The following is a 14,236-nucleotide window of genomic DNA, read 5'->3' as shown; positions in this document are numbered from 1 at the left end:
TGGACAGGAGCGTGTTCCACATTCGATTACCCCAGAGAATGGGATTCTGGGGCCCCGCAAATTGATATAACTCCTATATAAAGAACGATGTCCATTTATCTACTCAGTGTACTGAGAGAAGAAATCACCACAACACACAATGAGTTCTCCAGCAAAGCATATGGCCAAAAGTCCAGAGAATGAGGATAGTCATTCCGAATTTGAGGGAGAGGTCGATACATCGGACCAGAGTCAACTACGCCGGATCAAAAAAAGATTGATTTAAGAATCTGCTTTGTGTTCGGGGTGTTGTATACCACGTCATTAGTGGACCGTGTCAATTTGCCTGTGAGTACCTCCTCTGTTCTAGAGGCTTTTTAAAAAAAATCAACTCAAGTAAAATAGAACGCGTAGGTCCATTTTATGGCCTCGTCCCCAAGATACTAAATCTGATAATCGAAAAGCTATGTCGCTGGCATGAATACGGGCCTTGATCTCAAAGGAAATGCATATGTTAGCCTCTTTCGCACCCCCTGTACCGTTTGGAAATACCATACTGAGTCTAGATGCATAAAGACCCTTTTGATCCTCCTCTTCTTCCCGTTTTACATCTTATTTCAACCGCCAATGACTGCAATTGCCCGGAAACTTCGTCCTCGCCGATTCCTGAGTGAGATTGTGATTTCCTGGGGTTTGGTAATTGTTGGGCATGGCCTCGTTCAAAACTGGCCATCTATGCTTGCTCTGCGATGTTTGTTGGGGCTTTTCGAAGCAGGGTTCTTCTCGGGTTGCGTGTACCTGTTGAGCAGTTGGTACATCAGCGGTAATCTTGCAATACGGAACAAATATTCCATTTTTGACTTTCTCATCAGCTGAGGTTGCAAAGCGAAATGCTGCCTTCTATCTCCTTGGGTCATTTATTGGAGGCTTCGGCGGTATCCTCGCATATGGTGTAGGTCAACCTAATACAAGACTACTCTGCGGATCTTGATGCTCAAACTTTAACAGTTGTCGAGAATGGATGGAATCGGGGGTCATGCAGGCTGGCGATGGATTTTCCTTTTGGAGGGCATTATAACCATTGCCTTCGGTCTCGCAGCCTATTTCCTCATCGTCGACTTTCCGGAGGATGCGCACAAATCCTGGAAGTTCCTCGATGAAGACGAAATCAAGACTGTCATTGATCAAATTAATAGAGACAGGCAGGACGTTGAAACGTGTCCGTTTGAATTGGGCTCATATTTGAAGAACGCCTTGGACTGAAAGGTATGGTTCTTCGCTGCTAACTTTGGTCTCACATCAGTGGTCACATACGCTGTTGCCTATTTCCTACCTATTGTTTTACGTGAGGGACTTGGGTTCTCTGAGGCGGCGTCTAATTGTCTGAGTACTCCGGTAAGATTGTGTCTAATGTCTCATGGGCAAAATTACAACACAGCTGATTTAAATATGGAAGTGTTATGTCGTTGCATCAGTCCTTGGATTTGTCGAAAGCCTCATATCTGACAGGGCCATGCTTCGAACACCGTTCCTTCTCTTTAACTGCGTCATTGAAGTTATCGGGGTGGTTGTTTTGGGGTTCGCAAAACCAAGCGGTACCAGATATTTCGGAGCTTTTCTCATTGTCGCGGGAGCCAACTCAAATATTCCCTTGTGCTTGACCTACCAAGCCAACAACATCCGAGGCATGTGGAGACGCGCCTTCTGCTCAGCAACCATCGTTGGGGCTGGAGGGATCGGTGGTATCATTGGTTCCCTGACTTTTCGAAGCCAAGATGCGCCAACCTACAGGTGAGCTTTACCCCGGATACTCGGTGAAATGAAAATAGATCGTAGACTACGTGCTAACTGGCCTGAAGGCCGGGCCTATACCCCTGTATTACAGCTACATGCTTGACATTTCTCTCTGTCTGCACGACCACAACGTATTTCTTTGTCCAAAACAGGAAGCAGAAGGAAGGGAAGACTGTGATTGAGGGCTTGGAGGGTTTCAGATACACATACTGAATTATATGTTGACGGGCAGGATATAACTTACCCCCCGTCACCACCAATAAATTCAAAAGTTCGGCATCGGTTCCGTGTTGCGTGATTCCCGGTCGGTACTGCTCAGAAACCGATCAAAACTCGTAGCGAGAGGATAGACCAGAATGTCAACACAGCCTGAGCCCGGCCCAATGCCCGACCAAGACCAAAGAGCATGATCAAAAGACTAACACCAAAGCAACAGTAGCAAGTCCCAAGAGGAGTCCCAAATAAAGATACCATAAAAAGCCACATAAAAATAGAGAAAAGAGAAGGTCAATAAAAAGTCAACTACGGAAAGTTGAACCAAAATAACAGAAGCAAAAGGAAGTAGACAATCTCCAAAGCAAAGTCAAGGAAGAAAACCAGAAGTAAAAAGGTATGAACGAGTCCAAAGTATCCCAAAAGCGAATATGATCAAAATCAACCCGCCCAAAAAGTAAAAACAAGAACAAAAAGTAGTTCAATCCCAGCGGTGGTAAAGGCCTGGCCAGAGTCGAGTGATGGAAGAGAAGATCGATCACATATCGTTTGTTGGGTCTAACGGCAACAAGCGACCATGATGAAAATAGCTCGGCATTGACCAGGCAGGGAGCCAGCGGCGGTACCTGGCGATGGAGTTCCAAGAGTAATTTTCGTTGCCACAATGCCCAGCAAGATGAATATCAAGTTGCTGGCTGGATCGAAGGCCCGACTCAAGCCAGTACTCCGCGTGATGGAGAGAAAGAGTATCGGGCATCGGAATTCTATCAATCGGGTCCTGGGGTGGGACTTGGTGCACGTGTTTTGACGGATCAATCCAACGTGCGTGTTCAATCATGATGGCTTGTCCGAATGTGACTTGTTTTTTAACAGGAGGTATGTGTTGCTGCCCCTGAGCTACCATCACAGCAGAGAGTCGTCTAGTCTCGGTCTTCTCAAGCACCTTCTTAGTAGCGCAATCTGGATTGGGCAAGGATAACGGAGAAACGGAATTTGTACGTTCCGAAGAAGTTCTTGGGCTTCTCACCTGAGCCCACGGCCGAGAGCGTGTGTTCTGGGCCTCGCGTCACTTGGTGAGGTTGCCCTCAGACGGCGAGGATGAAGAGTTAGTTGGGGAAAGGCGCTGTGACGAGCTGACCGAGCCCTGTGGTCGAGCCCATGGAGGACACTGTGCATCTCGTCTCTCTACGAGATAATTAGAAAGCTTAGGATTTGGAGTAAGGGAAGTAGGAGCGGGGATAGAGGGGGCCAGGGACAGAGGGGGGGGATATGGAGATGGAGCCCTCTTACGGAAAGGAATGAGAGACCCTTTCTGAAGCTGCTGAAAGAGATGACGAATAATAGTTCGTCTAGCCCCAGCTTCGGCCATCGGCAGACGAGGTCGAGCTCGAAGTGCCAGGCGAGACGGGGGACGGAGGGAGGTCATCTTCAGAGGACCGATGGAGTCGACGAAAGGGGAGGGAATGATAGAGCTAGGCCGAACCATTTGCGGGATGGATACAGAGCGAGTTGAGTGGATGGAGAAGGTGTAGCACAAAAGCGAAATGTAAACATCAATCGTGAACTTCTTGAGTGGAACAACCATACTGGGCGTGGATGGGAGGAAGATGAACAAGAGAGGATGAAGGAAGGAAGTAGCACCTGCAGGAGTGGCATTGAATAGATGTTTGTACAAACATCCACAACGACACGTCCAGCAAGCGCGTTCGTGTATCTCAAGTTGAGTCATGATGGGCATCAAACAATCAAACACGTTCAATTTTATAACCTTGTGTGTTGCCCTCCGTAACCCACGACTCCAAACGTGTTTGCTGTTTGTGTTTAGGTTCAGGATATCAGATACCTTACACATGGGGGTTTCAGTATATCTTTAGCTAAGCTTCAAAGATTCAGTTCTTATGTCTAGAATTCCCAATTTGATATCACTTTGGATCATCGGGGATAGCAAGATAAGTCCACTTTGATATGACTGCCCTACCAAATCTGCTAGTGTTATTTAGACAGCCAAGAGTTGGTATCAAGCTATATAACGTTCCCACCACGTTCTGGATATAGCGGGCATGCTTTGAAGGATAATTGCTTCAGACTTGGATATTATGATGATACTTGGTGGGGGATAGATCAGGCAAAAGTTTAATTAAGCTTAATTAAGCTTAATTCTTAATCTCTTCCTTTGGATGAAGATCCCACTGTGCATATCCAGTCTTGCAGTATTGTCCAGCCTTATCTGCACACTCACCAAATTTATACTTGATAAAACCTTGTAACATAAAGATACAATGGCCCCCTTCTAATTCATAGAACCAAGTACACACTACTCGAAAAAGGACCAAGGTATACAGAAAAAAAACGTATTATCGTACCGACCAACAAAACAGAATCACATTACCAAGAATCGAGACTCGAAACTCGAAAACTCATGCAACGCTCACAAGTACACACTCCACCAATGATCTTCATCCACAGTGGTTCCTCATTTTCTGATAGGAATAATGTATGCAAAGCACAAAAAAAGGAAAAGCATAACAGGCATAAACTCATAACAAGACAGGGCAGGGTTTATTCACTCAATCCGTGGGGGACTTCGCGATTTCTTTCCCATGGGACTTGCGCTTGCCCTGACACCGTAGAAATTAGTCTTTGCATATCAAGAAAAGGAAGGCATAATTGCCAACCAGATGCAGATATGATATCCACTCACGATCGTCGGCGCTCGCCTTCTTTCCGGAATCCTTCTATAATCTTGGCCATTTCTTTGCGTGAGGCGCTGGGATCTATTTTCCGTCCGCCAAGACTCATGCTGACTTTTTCATGGGCACTAGCCATGAGGAGTCGTTTCAGAAGGAGGTGGCGCATGTTCATGCAGACGAATACACCGCAATCGCTTCCTCCGTCTTGTTGGGGTGAATCTCGCAAGTGTTGCCAGGCGAGTGGACGGCCGAGGAGTTTGCTGAATTGTGTGGTGACGTATCTGGCCTCGTCGTGGTTTCCGTATACCAATGAATCATAGTGGAATGCGATACCGTCGACGATGGAAATCAGCAGTAATGACCAGTGCGTACCGCCTTCTGCTTGTGTGACGTTGTGGCAATCGTTTATGGGGAGGAAGACGTGGGTGGTTCGTGAGAAGTCTGGAAGGGCTTGGCGGAGGGTGCGTGGATCGGGGGTCTGGAGGAGCATGAATGACATGCTAGGTCGGAGGAGAACGATGTTGGAGGTCTTGTATTGGGAGAGGAATTCATGTTCCAGGTATCTAGAGCAACAGAACATCAGTGCTGTTTCGGGGGTTGTATCGAGGTCACGGCCGAATCGAGGGAGCTTACTCTTCCCAGAATGAGATGATCTATGACCGAGTTAGCGTCAGCTGTCAAGCCAGAAAAGACTCGCTTTGAAACCCACATTATCTGTGAGCCAATCGTTCTTGAGACATTGCATGTCCTCTCGTGTCACTGTAACCTTATTAGCCGATTTATCTGGAACCGTCGCAGCTGGGTGTATTCGTACAGCGAATGTCGTAGTCTAGGCACGCGAAACATCTCATCAGTATACCATTCCGTCGCGCGCGAAGGTGTCCATCCAAAACTTACAACTCAAGTAGGCATCATCAGGATTTAGCTGCGCCAGTCAGAACCAAACCTCAAAACCAAGACCAGACATGAATAACTCACCGTATCGCCAAACCGACCACGCATCCTCCTATGCAATCTACTCAAACTACCGTCCAACATATTGACCCCAATCAAAAAGTTCGAAGAAGTCGCTTGACAAAGTTGCAAATTCCCCAAAAGAAAGTTGCCGTCACAGGAAGATCTCCCGCTGCGCCACGGCCAAGTACGCGCAACGCAAAAAAAGACTAGGCGACTAGATTCCGAATCCAATCGCCACGAAAATCGATTCCAATATCCACACCAGACTCGAAGCTAGTGAACTCCAAACGAGGTAAATATAGCGATCGCAATGGCGAGAGCACGGCACGGGGTAATGGCAAGTTTCGATTCGCGAAATAACTCTGTACAAGGCCCCAGTTCTGCACCGGCCGAGTGGGGAAGTCGGTCGGATAGCACTCCGGATTGGACGGTGCTTTCGGAGAGGGAGCCCGTCAGCCCTACGACGGCGGAAGGATAGGAAAGGCTCTCTGTGCTGTATTGCAAGTTGTGCGAGGGTATCACAGTGCTGCGCTTGGGCAGCAGATGATGTATCGACTTGTGGAGGGTTCTTTATGGTTTCCGGTTGACTTGGCGGGGTGCTCCGCAAGGAGGAGTGGAGGAGAGTCGACCCGCGGTCTCTCTCGTTGACCTAGGCTTGGTGCTGCGATGTGGGTATTGATGCGATAGGGTTCAGAATAAAGGCATCACGGATATGTACAGTAGAGAGTTATTCACAAGAGAACTGACTCAGGCACGGAGGGTTCATTCCCTGCAGAATGTCGGGACGTCGGGCTCCTCCACTGCGTCACATGTGGCGCGCAGGCGGGTCACATGATGACGACACTGACTTTGGAGATCCATAAGGAGATCTTCGGAATATCACTTATGATATGTATTGTAGCTGCCAGAAGTTGAAGACGGGCATTTTTAAACCATTATGATTTAGATGGCTTTAATATTGGAAAATACATGGTGAATCATAGCACATAAGCCCAACTCAAGCAGAAACCGAGGTATCAATACTCTACATCATGGAACGCTCATTTAACTAGTCATGATAAATAAAGGGGGTATCTAAGCGTACATGTCCGATCCCTCATACGTATCCAGGGACCGGAGATAAAAACAAAGGAACACATAAAACAACAGCCATCGCCGCAGCTGGCCACAGCGAAAAAGAAAAAAAAAATCGAACCGGCGGAAGCATCTCGTGAGCCCTCACCCAACTTTAAATGGCACATTGGCCGATGAAAAGATAAGAATGGAGTAACAGATAATGAAAGTTTGGGTGAGGGCTCTGTGAGAGTGCACCGCCAGCACAGAGAACAGGGAATGAAACAAAGCAATTCGAGACGAGCTGGGTGGAGGGGGATCACGCCAGCTTCACGAAATGCTTGTTCCATATCCACCCGAGAGTCTTCTCCTTCTCCGTCTTCCGCCGTTGGATTTCTGCCAACGTGATCGATCGAGCACCGGGGTCCATCGCCGCAAGTTCTTCGGGCGAGACATTCAGGTCCTCCGAATTCTCGTCCTGGTTGCAGGCGAGCCAAAGTTCACCCTTCTCGCCGTAGACATCAAAGACCGCCCCGGACTCGTAGGTCAGGTATGGGAAACCTGCCTCGCTCCGGGGACGGTCAATGTCAAACTTGTATAGGCTGGCGGCGACGAAGAGGACTTTGGCTCCCTCGGGAAGAATCTTGGGACCCCGGTGGACTTCGACCTCGTTGGGAGTGTCCGACATTGGCATGGCGGAAGAGAAGAAGCCGGAGTATCGATCAGTGGGAGAAGTTGGCGGGTTGTTCTCACTGTTTGATGCACTGATCACATCGGCGAGGAAAGGCGTGTCCAAACTCAGACTTGGCAGACTGGGGAAGGGCTCAGTGCCGGACCGCATCTCTGACGAAGAACCAGAAGTGTTGGTCACTTGCTGCAAGAGTTGGCTTCGCCCCAGGTCTGGAGTATCTGAGTAAGGCGCACGCCCGGAGAAGGAAGAGTCTGCTCGGTGACGACTTGTGCCGGACTGGCTCATATTGGGAGACTGGAAGAGCTGAGCGACGCTAAAGTCGGTGGAGACCTTTGGTGAGTCCTCGCCCATTGAGCCAGGTCGGTGGGAAGAGCTGTTCACGGTGGAAGGACGACGGGGGGAATTGACGTTGGAAGGGGTATTGAAGTTCATCAAGTTGATGGTGTCGGCCAGCAAAGAACCATTGCAGACACCGAGTGAAAGAACCTGGGCTTCGGCAAAGCTGTAGTCGCTGCTCCAGTCGTTGATCATCTTGCTAAAGTCCTCAGGGAAGGCGTCGACATGAGCTTCCATTCTCGTCTGGAACATGCTCCACCACTCTGTTTGGAGTTGGAGCAGGTTTGCCATCACAGCTTCGGTAAGTTTACCCGTCAAAGCAAAGAGTTTGGGCAATTCATCCTTCAAAGTCTCATTCAGAGCGATGAACTGCTCACCTTGTTCGGTGGTTTTCTTGTCAGGCTTGTCACCGCGGTCCTTGGCAGCCTTGAAGCGAGCATAATCTGGAAGACGCTTGTTGCGTTTCCTCATGACTCGCTCAGGTCCTTGGTAGAGTCGGATGATAGACTCGAACGGATCGTGGACGCGCTTAGTGATCAAATCAAGCTGAAGGGAAAAGGGTTAGAAATAATTGCATACGGGGATGTAATCCAGGGGGGAAATCTCACATGTTCAGGAAGCGCGACATTAATGATCTCCTGGAACGACATATTGAAGCGTCGCCACTTACTCTCCAACTCGGGATAGCTGGAAGGAACCACATCGATGACCTTTTCAATGGCCCCGATATATGCACCAAGCTGCCTCATTGCTTGGTTGGTGTTCTCCTTATATATCACCACATCATTCTTGATCACATGCAGCTCGGCAAAGTGTTCACCGAACTTTTGGAACAGATAATCATATTCTTTGTCCTGGAACATTTCCGAAAGACCGACCTGTTGGCGCAATTTCTCCGTGCGGCGACCAAATGCCTTGGACAAACCTGCTCGTACGTCGGACTGGTTGCGCTTGCGACCAACGACTTGGCCAACCAAATCTGCGCGCTTCTTCATCTCGTTGATTCGGACAGAGATATCAGTGACTTCTTGCAGAGCATTCTGGAGATGAATACGATCCGGGTGGTCGCTGGGGGTTGATTCCAGAAGCTCGGACAGGAGGAGCGGGTACTTCAAAATTCGTTGTACAGGTTTGACGAGGAGGGAGTCAAGATCCCACGCACTAGTAAGATCTGACGCCCATTCGCGACACTCATTCAGCCAGATGGACACTTTCTGGTTGCGCTGGAGAATTTGAAGCTTTTTGTTGGCAGCTTCATGGTTCTTCAAATACTCAGTATACACCTTCTCCATTTGGGCAATGTGAAGGATGAAGGCCTCGCCAATGGCAGTGGCACGGTCCTTTTCGAGATCAGATGTGCCGCCGTCGGCACCATTCTGGTCCTCGGCAGCATCGGCAGAACGATTGTGACGTGCACTGCGCTTGCTGCTCCAGCGCTGAGACTTGGGCATAATGTAGACACTGCGAGCGGCTCTCTTCAGCGTGTCCTGGAAGTTGAATGAAAACTGCGCAACCTGGTCCGAGTTGGCAAACAGAATCTTGACATCTTCTGCGGAGAGATCCAGACAAGACGAAGAAGTGCCTTTGTAGATATCATCGACCACCTTCATATCTTTACCAAATGTATATTCGGTATCAACAAGCTCCTTGATGACATGACGCCGTTTCTTCAGACGTCGCTGCTCGGGTGAAGGGGACTTGCGCGGCTCGGCACGCATAGATTGTTCAGCAGATGGAGCCAGAGACGTCGCAGACGAGTCCGCGGCCTGAGGTGACTGAGCGGAGTCTACGTGTTGGAATGATGAATCTTCACTGCTTTCGGTGCTGTGTGTAGCGCGCAGTTGTGGCACATCGGGAAGGACCTGGGGCTTTGTGTGCAAGTCATTGCCGGAGCGGGACGTGTCAGCAGGGAGTTCCGCAGGCTCACGATCTGGCGGCTGGATATTGATAGATAGCCCGAGACCGGAATCGTAACTCCTCGAGGCCTCTAGCTCAACTGCGGCTCTTTGCAGGCGTGGAGTGGGTAGACCATCGGGAGCTACATCGTCCTTTTCGCTTCCGGGAGTGATAGCCTCGTCTTCAGCAGCAATCTGCATCCAGTCCATGATAGATGGAGATGCATGTTCCCAATCACTTGGTCCAGCCAAAGTTGCAGAAGGAGAGAAATGATCCGATCTTTGCTGCTCCGGTCTTGGTAACTCTTGAAATCCTGGTATGATGTCTGCCACTGGAATTTCCTGGAACCGAGGGACGAGGACTGGATCATCTGTCAGGCTATCCCTCTGATCATGGGCTCGGGGTGGAGCAAAATGAGCTGTGCGGACTGCCGAAAGAGGGGGATTGCTCATGTTATTGCCAGGGTTGCTGCCGCTGTTGTTGGCCCTTCCTCGAGTCAATTCCTCTAGATAGAGTTGAGTAACACGGCGAGAGTCCCAGCGGCCTTGCTTAGCTAGACTGGGAGGAGTGGAGAAGGGATGGCCAGATTGTTGCTGCTGCATGGACTCCACGGTGTCCGGTCCCATCAAGCCGATGTCTGTTTGGATAGGAGATGTAGTGTCATTCTCATCGAACGAGGGTGGGCTTGTCGAGGCCGCAGAACAAGATTGTGTTGCCGGCTCCGTCGCCTGGTCATCCTGCAAAGCTGCATCATCGCCACTTTCCTCGCAATGTTCATCACAAGTGGATGTCTGGTTGTGGTGGACGGACGAATCCCATGAACTCAAACTCCACCGGTTCTGAGGGTTATCACCAGTCTGGGCTTGCGGCAAAGGGGCAGATCGGGGTTCTTCGGTATCCGTGCTACTGCCAGAGCGCAAGTACGGGGACTCGCGGAGCATGATCTTGATCGATGCCTTGTCGTCATTCTCTGAAAGACTGCAGTCGGGCTCGTCACAGGAATCGCTGCTCGAGCTTGATTCGCGGATCTGCATTATGTGGTTCAACAGAGTCCGATGAGACAAACTGGGTTTCCTCTCAAGTAAACCAGACTGGGGCTCGGGATCAAACTGGGTAACGTGGGTATCACTCGAGCCTGTCGTGACGGCTGATTTGGGCTCGATGTCGTCGGCGTGATTCTGATCAGGCGCCGTATCACGTGGCTCGCGATGAATCCCCTCAGGATTCCCCAAAGTCGGGGAGTCCATTGTCGTGTGCGGTGCAGGGCTTTCCGTAATTTCTATCGCTGTATTCAGGTGGAGTTGAGGAACGGTGCGTTGTTGCTTGTCCCCGTCCGTAGTAACACTGACACACTGAGTTATCGTAGCCATCTCTTCGGAAGGCAGATTGTTATTATTAGCCGTGGCAGCACTGGGGGTTGTCGCCTGCTCGTCCGTTGGAGTGTCGGCGTCTCCGTGAGCTGCTTTTTCTTGTTCTCGAGCACGGCGTCGAAGTTCGGCAGCGGCTTCCTCCTTTCGCTCATTCTCCTGGACTGTGCGATTGAAAGCTTGTTGAATTCGCTGTCGGCGAGTTTCGAAATCGACATTACCCAGTTCGGGCAATCGCCGGGGTCGTGTGCGAGGGCTGCGTGGTGGCTCGATATCTCGATCGGATCTTTGTTGGAGTGTGGATATCCTATCGCCAATTCGAGACCGCGGAGAGATTGGTCCACCGTGTGAGACGGGCTGACGAGGTCGTGAGCTGCGCAATGGCGGTGATTTCTTCGGAGGTGGTGCAGCAATGTATGCTTGGAGAAGCTGGCTTCGCTCGGGAACTTGGGTACGGCTTCGGCCGATCGTCATATCACGTCTGCCACGCGCCGTCATCGCAAACGAAGCGGGGCCGGTTTCCGCCATGCGGGGCGGGCTGTCCTTTCCAGACGGTTTGGGAAGGCGGCTGCTGCCCTTCGGAGCCAGAGGAATGGCGGACGACCGACTGCTGAAGGTGGAATTCGAGGTCGGTGACTGGCTCTCTGGGCCGGAAGCAGTTGGTGGACGGTGTGATGAGACAGGAATGCGGGATCTGGAATTCGGGCTGCCGGGAGACCCATCACCCGGCTTTGTTTGCCGCAAGGGCACTGAAACCGCCATATCGGGAGTCCACGGATCAGCAAGGGGCTCCCTCGAGGGATTACCAGCTAAATCGCTTCGAGCTCTGCGATGATAGCTGCTATTACTGTTCGATGATCCCACTGCTTCGAGAGAGCTTGTCTGGCCTAGATACCACGCGGTTGGGGTTAATGGCGACCGAGCTGATGAAGGCTGCGATTGGTCGAGGAAGGCTGGATTCGGACTGGGCAGGCTCCCTTCAGAGCCTCGGCGTTTAATATGCGAAGGGATACCAAATCCCAAGTTGTTCAGCTGAGTATTCACCGATAACAACTCCCCAAACAGTGGCCGTCGAGGATGCGATATCGGGATGCGCTGGAAGAGCGGAGGAGGGATCACGGTTTCCGTATTTAACGGATCTGGTCCGGGGCGCTCAAGCTCCGGTGACGAAGGTGTAGGATCAACCTGCAGCCTAGGGTTGCTCGTGGCGAAGACTGGCGGTGGAGATTCGCCGCGCAGATGACGCCGTTGCGGCAAGGTTCGTGAGGGGTGGTCGCTGTCAAAGCTACCAGAGGGACTTGCAGCTCGGGAGGTAGATCGAGAGAGGGTAGGTAAAGGAAGAATCTCGTCAGAGGTTTTGTTGAATTTGTTGACCAGGTCTTTGAAAGAAGGTTGGCGGGCTCTTGAAGAAGTGGAAGATACCGATACTGACGGACCTCTCAAAGCAGGCGAATCAGAGGTCGATCGATACGCTGGCCGTCTAGCGCGCGAATAGTCTAAATTGTCTGCTGGCAACGGGGACACCCTGTCGGTCAGGTCGCTATAGCCAGCTGCCATCCTTCCAGTTGTCACATTGTCGATTCCGGCCTGGCCATCGGTTGTCGCGGGCACACCTTCACTTCGGTAGAAGTCGTCCGGATTGGGAGAGTCACGCCCCCCAAGGTCCTGATGTGATTGTACACCGGGGTCCAAAGGGTGAGCGGGGTCGAGGCCTGATCGAAGGGAGGTATACGTGGGATTCGAGACGGAGGGAACGACCGGGGAGGGCTCAAAGGTGGTGGAGGAGCTGCGGCGAGCGGATTGGCTGAAGGTGGGCGCTGAGGATTGACGCCCAAACGGAGGCGGGTCGTGATTCCGAACACCAGACGGCTGTTCGACACCGCTGCCGGACATTTTGCATATTCCAGGGTCAAGCGACGTGGACTGATGCGTTGGCCCGGGGGTGGACGGAATGGACGCCCAACGGGGAAATGTATGTCGCAGATGGGGAACCGCTCAGGCTACAAAGCAATCGCTGGGTGGCGCACCCCCATTCAACAGCATATTCGAGACACGCAGTCCCCACGAGAGTCGGAGATCTCGAGGTCTTTTGGGGGAGAAATGGAGGGAGGTGAGAAACAAAAAAAAGAGAGGGGAGAGACCGAAGCGGAGGAGGAGGGGAAAGGTAAAAAGATAATGACCGAGGGTGGACGATCGTGAAGGGGAAACCAGATTGATGGAGACCGGAGGGATCGGCCGATGAGCTGTGCGAGGTGACTAGACCTGACGAGCGACTAGTAGTAGTGTACTGTAGTAGTAGCCCTGGGGGGGCGTCAGCGGGAACCGGGAACAAAGTGGGAGGACGAATGAGAGCGGACAAGGATTCGCGGGACTGACGTTTGTTCGTTTCTCTTCAGCCAGATGTCTTCTGTGGTTTTTTTTTTCCAACGGGGAGATGATAGGGCAGACCGCCGGGCCAGATCGTTAGCTTCGGGGGGCCGGCTAGGAGGGGGGGCCGTGGAACTGCAGTGTCGATCGATTCTGCAGAGAGAGTGAGAGAGAAAGAGAGGTGTGATAGAGAGAGAAAATATTGGAATAAGGACAGGGAAGAGGCGGGGAAAAAAGGTACGAAGGAATAAGATGAAGTTGAAGATCGGTGAGATCGAATGGGGAGAAAGAGTTGACCAGTCGCTCACATGAAACCCCCGGGAGAAGGAAGCGAGGCAAAGGACTCTGATGATGGGAGTCGTCAGTCCTTCGTTGAGTTCCAGAATACTTACTATAGTCACTTTGCAGATGAAACCATGGAATCTCCTTTGTTCATCAAACTGGGATTATTATTAGGCGAGTACCTACTCCAGTACATGTAATTGTAGAACAATCTCCTGCCAAGTCTACAAGTGCATTACTGTTCTAGATCGGTCTATGTCTAGTGTGTAGCCCTCGCCCAGATTAACTATACCGCCACGCTTTCTACGAGTCTAAGCGAAGTATAAGTCGGTGACTAGTCAAATTGATCTAGCTCATCCAACACCCTACATGCTGCATACTTCCTAATGCTTCATCCTTTCGATCTTTTTTTTTTTTCATTCTCTCTTCCCCTGAAAATCAGGAACATCTCCTGCCCCAAATTCCTCTCAAACGTGGAACCGGCTGACGCAGTGGGGACGCAATTGAAGTGTGCCGGCCTTTCTAGACCCTGGGGCGGACGATAAACGCCAGTTGCTCAACCCCCATAATTGGTCAGTTTATCGACTTTGCCCTGATGCCTTCTTCTTTAG

The 14,236-nt window shown here is 50.8% G+C and overlaps 4 protein-coding genes across 4 annotated transcripts; 1 reads left to right on the top strand and 3 right to left on the bottom strand.

Annotated features, from left to right (window-relative positions):
* Positions 1-456: 456 nt before the first annotated feature.
* Positions 457-1,986, top strand: N7496_011234 (uncharacterized protein; the record flags this gene model as incomplete). Its single annotated transcript, XM_056704147.1, has 6 exons — positions 457-802; positions 852-931; positions 988-1,198; positions 1,283-1,374; positions 1,436-1,770; positions 1,839-1,986. 6 exons carry the CDS (start codon positions 457-459, stop codon positions 1,984-1,986), a joined length of 1,212 nt encoding a protein of 403 aa, XP_056550107.1.
* A 1,066-nt stretch (positions 1,987-3,052) lies between these two features.
* Positions 3,053-3,715, bottom strand: N7496_011233 (uncharacterized protein; the record flags this gene model as incomplete). Its single annotated transcript, XM_056704146.1, has 1 exon — positions 3,053-3,715. One exon carries the CDS (start codon positions 3,713-3,715, stop codon positions 3,053-3,055), a length of 663 nt encoding a protein of 220 aa, XP_056550106.1.
* An 834-nt stretch (positions 3,716-4,549) lies between these two features.
* On the bottom strand, positions 4,550-5,678 carry N7496_011232 (Ulp1 protease family protein; the record flags this gene model as incomplete). The annotated part of the gene is made up of 6 exons (XM_056704145.1): positions 4,550-4,604; positions 4,688-5,239; positions 5,310-5,329; positions 5,386-5,459; positions 5,574-5,601; positions 5,655-5,678. 6 exons carry the CDS (start codon positions 5,676-5,678, stop codon positions 4,550-4,552), a joined length of 753 nt encoding a protein of 250 aa, XP_056550105.1.
* Positions 5,679-7,005: 1,327 nt separating this feature from the next.
* N7496_011231 (putative Rho guanyl nucleotide exchange factor) lies at positions 7,006-12,869 on the bottom strand (the record flags this gene model as incomplete). Its single annotated transcript, XM_056704144.1, has 2 exons — positions 7,006-8,259; positions 8,322-12,869. 2 exons carry the CDS (start codon positions 12,867-12,869, stop codon positions 7,006-7,008), a joined length of 5,802 nt encoding a protein of 1,933 aa, XP_056550104.1.
* Positions 12,870-14,236: the final 1,367 nt, after the last annotated feature.

The sequence above is a fragment of the Penicillium cataractarum genome (genome assembly GCF_028827025.1).
Source record: "Penicillium cataractarum strain IBT 29864 chromosome Unknown utg000009l, whole genome shotgun sequence".
NCBI lineage: Eukaryota > Fungi > Ascomycota > Eurotiomycetes > Eurotiales > Aspergillaceae > Penicillium > Penicillium cataractarum.
Note: the sequence above shows the minus strand (reverse complement) of the source record. Positions and strands in the feature narration are given on the sequence as shown.